The sequence below is a fragment of the Rhinopithecus bieti genome, unplaced genomic scaffold (assembly GCF_001698545.2).
Source record: "Rhinopithecus bieti isolate Rb0 unplaced genomic scaffold, ASM169854v2 scaffold_14914, whole genome shotgun sequence".
NCBI classification, from domain to species: Eukaryota; Metazoa; Chordata; class Mammalia; order Primates; family Cercopithecidae; genus Rhinopithecus; species Rhinopithecus bieti.
The window spans coordinates 170,568-176,298 of NW_016807942.1; the positions used below are offsets into that span (position 1 = coordinate 170,568).

General features: G+C 39.6%; 1 protein-coding gene across 1 annotated transcript in view; it reads left to right on the plus strand.

The window, feature by feature from the left end:
• The window catches only part of LOC108537056 (synaptotagmin-like protein 5), a gene marked incomplete at its 3' end in the record, with an annotated part of 112,022 nt that overhangs the window by 34,325 nt on the left and 71,966 nt on the right, over nt 1-5,731 (plus strand). Inside the window, exon 2 of the mRNA XM_017884173.1 lies at nt 3,019-3,495. Within this exon, the coding sequence (XP_017739662.1) occupies nt 3,377-3,495 (119 nt within the window). The remainder of the gene's footprint in view (nt 1-3,018; nt 3,496-5,731) is intronic.

The window sequence follows — 5,731 nt, forward strand, 5'->3', positions numbered from 1 at the left end:
CTGAGCTTTACCAAAGGAAACCTCCCATGTGCTCAAAGAAAGGAAAAATTCAAGAAGTGAAGCCGGAAGTTGTTCATCATGGAAGGGAAGAGAATCTACAAATGGCAAAGGTCACACAGATATCAAACTGGAAAAGACTCATTCCCTAATCCTGGAATTGAACCTGGGCCACCATTGTAAAATAGTGAAGCCTCTGATGCTGAGCTACAGCATTGGGCAGTTTCCATTGCCCTTCCCAGAAGGAGCCTAGAGCAGCCAATTTTGAGCTTGCAAAGGCTTTTAACTTCTCAAGATAATTTTTAGTGCTAACCATGACATGAATTCCAAAGTTTCTGTTCTCTGGAAGGTGGAGACCAAGAGAAAGTACTGCTACATAGTTAAAAAGTCAAGCTCCCAAGGAAATAAAACAAGATGAGAGGGAAACGTTATCCAGTTTTTTGTTTTTGTTTTTGCTTTTTTTAGGGACCTGCAACAAAGTTTTAACTGACCAGTTTGCTGCGCTGGCTTGAACAGCGTGCTTACAGGAGTCCTAAGCCTGTGTTCTACCCTAAGGTACCCTTCTCCATTATAGAACAACACAGAAAGACAAATTTATAGCACAAAGTACAGATTTTACTACAGCTTAAGACTAGCCTCACAATTCCTTTTTCCGATTAATCAAAACTTCATAGAGTTTTGGCTACTTCTGATCTCCTTAGCCACCCACTTACACACCAGTTCAGATAAAATTCGTCTGTTGGTCCAGGTACAGAAGAATAAAAATTCATTTAGGACTAATTTTGTGAATTAAACTCTCACAGGGCAATTTCATTTCTCTTATATTCTTAACTCGATCTCTCATCTTCTCTGTCACCTTCATATGCTACCCATGGTGTTACTTCCCTCCCTTCATTCTCCTTACAGGCCAGACTCTTGGATTTTTAGAGAGAAGATTTGTATTTATAGCCCAAGGCAGGGATACCTATAAGCTTCAGGTCAAGCATTTTTATAGCTACTAACCCCTTGAATAATTTCTGAATACGATTCTATAAAATATTCACAGAGTACAGTCTAAGTCTGACATTTTAAACACAAAATATGTCTTCAATGAATGCTGGCTGTAATGATAACATAGTCATTCACTGAGTTTTCATTTTTTTTTTTCCATTTCATCACAAAACCAAATGAGATACACAAGGGGTGAAAAAAAAACAACTGTGTTCTTTCTCTGCGGAGACTGCAGTTGACAGTGATGCAAAAAAACAAACAATTAACCTTTCTGAAAAGCCCGGTTGGTCCTAACCTAATTGCTTCCTGTTCTTTTCAACCTTGGAGCACTCTGGGCCCTGTTGCCTCTAGAGCTTTCAAGATGGAGGGAAGACCTAGAGCAAATTCAAAGAATACGCACTGACCTGAGCAGCTTCTTAAGAGGGGGTTGGCTCTAGGTCTGTAGGAAGCAGTTCAGTTCTGAGTCATTTCAGCAAAGTTCTGGTTTGGTGTACACTGTATAGAACAAACACATGGGGGTTTGTGGAAGTTGAGGAGGATCTAGACAAAATCCTCTCCTTTCAGAACTCCTGAGATTTGGGGGTCAGCCTGACCTTATGGTTACTGGGAAGCCCCAAAGTACCCTTTGAGTATGTATCTAGTTATTCCTGGAAGCCTTACTAGAGGCAAGCAAACCAAGTGTAACTTGCAGGTAGACTGTAGTTCATAGCTCTGGGGGGAAGCTAAGGGACAGTATCATGGGATGATACCCAATCACAAAAATCAGGTAGATTACACAAGAAGTCATCATTCTTAAGCAGCTTTAGAGAGAGAATCCAGGTTACAAACCCATGAAAGAATGTGCTCAAGAGTTAGGATGAGAGTCAGGGCCTGGTGAATTTCTTATGTTGACAAGGGGTAGTTGTAAAACATCTATTTTCCAATATAAAATATGTACCTAGAATAATTCACAAACAACCATGTACATCAGGAGATATAAGCACTCATTTTGGGAGTAAAACATTACCCAATGCATTGAAGCTCCTGTGTTCTCCTCTGTAATTGAATACCTGTGTCCCCCAGAGGTAATCATGATCTTGAATTTCCTTATTTGCCTATATTTATACTATGAATGTATGTGTTTCTAAATTTTATATATATGTATATATTTGCAAGTTATACACTTCATGTGTGCGTGTGTGTGTGTGTGTGTGTGTGTGTATGCTATCATTTTTTCATGAATTCTTCCATAACGTAATTTTTTTGTTTTTAAGAGACAGGGTCTCACTCTTTTGCCCAGGCTATAGTGCAATGGCGCAATCTCAAGCTCACTACAGTCCTGGGCTCAAGTGATCCTCCTGCCTTAGCCTTGCAAGTACCTGGAACTACAGGTGTCTGCCACCATGTCCAGCTAATTTTTAAATATTTTGTAGAGACATGGGTCTCACTATGTTGCCCAGGCTGATCTCAAACTCCTGGCCTCAAGAGATCCTCCCACCTTGGCCTTCCAAAGTGTTGGGATTGCAGACGTGAGCCACCACACCCAGCCTGTAACTTAATTTTTTTATTCAGCTGTGTTTGTGAGATCTATTTAGGTTGATGCATGTAGCAGAGGTTCATATTTGTTTCAACAGCAGGGCTTTCTATGCTGTGGGCCTAGTTTTGAAAAGGAAGGAAGAAAGGAGGGAGCCACTTAAAGGCCCTGACCTGTTATAGGCAGTCCAGATTGTGCACTTAGTGTCCCAAAGTGTGACCCAATTCACCCATCAGTCAGCTGCAAGAGTGGCGATGCGATGCAGCTGGCGGAGGAAGCTAATTATAATGGAGAAAACTGAATTTGCATAGAGAACCAGGAATCAACTAAATACAAATAACATTTCCTGGTCAAAAAAACACTAAATAAGGATTTAATAAATGCATGTTTACTGTTTTAAAAAATAGTTTTTTGAGTTAGATACAACAAAATTTCAAAATTAGGCAGTTTTACAAGTGCTATGGGAAAAATAGCCTAATTAAACTTTTCTCTCCTCTTTTTTTTCTCCACCTTCTTAGTGTTTTCTGCATTCTGTCGCAGCGGATCTGATTCCTGTTCTGAAGAATTGAAGTTCAGCATCGTTAGTTAAATTCAGCTGCTGCCTGACTGTACACCACAGCAAAGGCTTTGGAGACATTTTACAGTTAAAACTATAATGACTTTCTTGGAGTGTAATCCCAGTGGAGGCTGTTCTACATATAGCCTGAAAGAATACTTAACTACCATCAGCAATTCTGCAGAGACCTTGTAAAAAACACACTTTACACCAAACAACTGAGTGATTCTGAGTTGGTTGGGGGAACCTTAGTTGTAGATATCAATTTACCTTCTTGAAGATTCAACCACTGCTACTCAGAGAGCTGCTGCTGAAATACCATGTCTAAGAACTCAGAGTTCATCAATCTGTCATTTTTATTAGATCATGAGAAGGAAATGATCCTGGGCGTCCTAAAGAGAGATGAATATTTGAAAAAAGTGGAGGACAAGAGAATAAGGTAGTATTCTTTTTATTTTTTCAGTCCTCCTTGACTGCTTTCTGTTTGTTTGAAGCAATTTGGATCAGAAATGGGCCAAGTGCAACCACACTGGAGACAGACATCAGTTAGGAACTTCATGAGTTCTCAGCAGTAGCCCAAATATCAGAAAACTTTGGCGTTTCACCATTTAGCCAGACATGAAAATGGAATTTAGCTAATAAAATGGTGTTGATGAGAACAACTTAATTTGCTAATAAAGTCATAATTTTTAGTTAAAAGGAAGGACTACCCAAGTTTGAGTACCAGCCCTGGCAAGTATTAGTTGTGTGACTTTGAGCAAGCTACTCAACTTCCCTATGCCTTGGTTTCCTCATCGGTAAAACAAAGATAATAATAGTACCCACCTCATAGGGTTGTTGTAAAGACTAAGGAAGTTTGTACATATGTAGTGCCTGTCACCTAAGTGTTCAATAAATGTTAGCTATTATTTATTTGTAACGCCTTTGTCAGATCAGTCTTACTGGGGATTTGCCTCCATCACAGCTGGGAGAAGAAAGGGACCTGGAGAGTAAAAAGTTCCCATCATACCCCAGAAACCACTGAATTTTTAAAAACAAGTTTCTTGTGAAGAAAGTTGAATAATATGGGCACAGCTGAGTTTCATATCCACTGTAGGCAGAGCTCATATTTAGCTGGTTTGCTGGGTATGACTTCACCTAATATTTCAGCCAGCATCAATTCTGATTGGTTGCGTTGTCTGCTCTAATTGGTCACATCATTGTTCTGATCATGTGCAAGATCCACTGTGATTGGCTGCTGCCTGTACTGTCTTTGTTTTAAAATATATTTGGTCATTACACCTCACCCCAGAAAAAAAAGGAGCAGAAATAGAGTTCCCTCCTCAGTCACTGCCAACTATACAATGTGTAGGTTTTGTGTCTTGTATGGCTCCCCAAGTTGCAATCAGAAGCTTATGTTTATTTTACCTGAGGAGAAAACTTGTCATATGATTATCTTCACATGTTGAAAAAATCTTTAATGTGCCTAAAGCCACTAGGATCTTTAGAAATGGAAATACATTTAAATATTCTTGATTCATGTTTATTTCACAGTTAAGAGCCCAGAAGCTTCATTTCCACTTTTCCAAGATATTCAACTAATCTTGAAGAAACAAAAGTTTTGATGAAAATTATTGCACTTTTTCTATGCGTAGAATTCAGTTGGCAACAAAATGTAGTTAATGATTTTAAAGAAATCATGAATAATATTTCTGACATTAGTAGTCATGAAAAGTAACTAATTTGTGTAATGCACTGCCAAAAAGAATTGTTGCTTATAGGGGTGACATATTAACTAGGAATTGATGACATTCTAAGGGGAATTCAAAATCATTTCTGGCTGGGCGCGGTGGCTCACACCTGTAATCCCAGCACTTTGGGAGGCCAAGGTGGGCAGATCACGAGGTCGGGAGATCGAGACCATCCTAGCCAACATGGTGAAACCCCGTCTCTACTAAAAATACAAAAATTAGCAGGGCATGGTGACACACACCTGTAGTTCCAGCTACTCGGGAGGCTGAGGCAGGAGAATCACTTGAACCCAGGAGGTGGAAATTGCAGTGAGCCAAGATCACGCCACTGCACTCCAGCCTGGTGACAGAGTGAGACTCTGTCTCCAAAAAAAATTATTTCTATAGGAATAAATAATTTAATAACCAGATGCCCAGAAACAATGAAGTTCAATTTAATAATCAGATACCCAGAAACAATAAAGTACAATGAATAGGACTTTGTTCAGAATATTTGTTTCTGTCATTATCAATAACTTGTATTAATAATTTTTGGCCGGGCATGGTGGTTTACATCTGTAATCTCAGTGCTTTGTGAGGCTGAGGAGGGTGGACCACCCGAGGTCAGGAGTTTGAGACCAGCCTGGCCAACATGGTGAAACCCCGTCTCTACTAAAAATACAAAAATTAGCCAGGTGCAGTGGTGTGCACCTGTAATCCCAGCTACTCAGGAGACTGAGGCAGGAGAATCGCTTGAACCCAGGAGGTGGAGGTTGCAGTGAGCCAAGATCGTGCCATTGCACTCCAGCCCGGGTGACAGAGCCAGACTCCATCTCAAAAAATAATAATAATAACTATTATTATTATTATTATTATACCCTATCTTCCTTTTCTCATTCCATTTTCTTCCCTAGTTTTCTTTCCTTATTTCCTATAAGTAAATTCAGTTAAATTGTGCAATATACA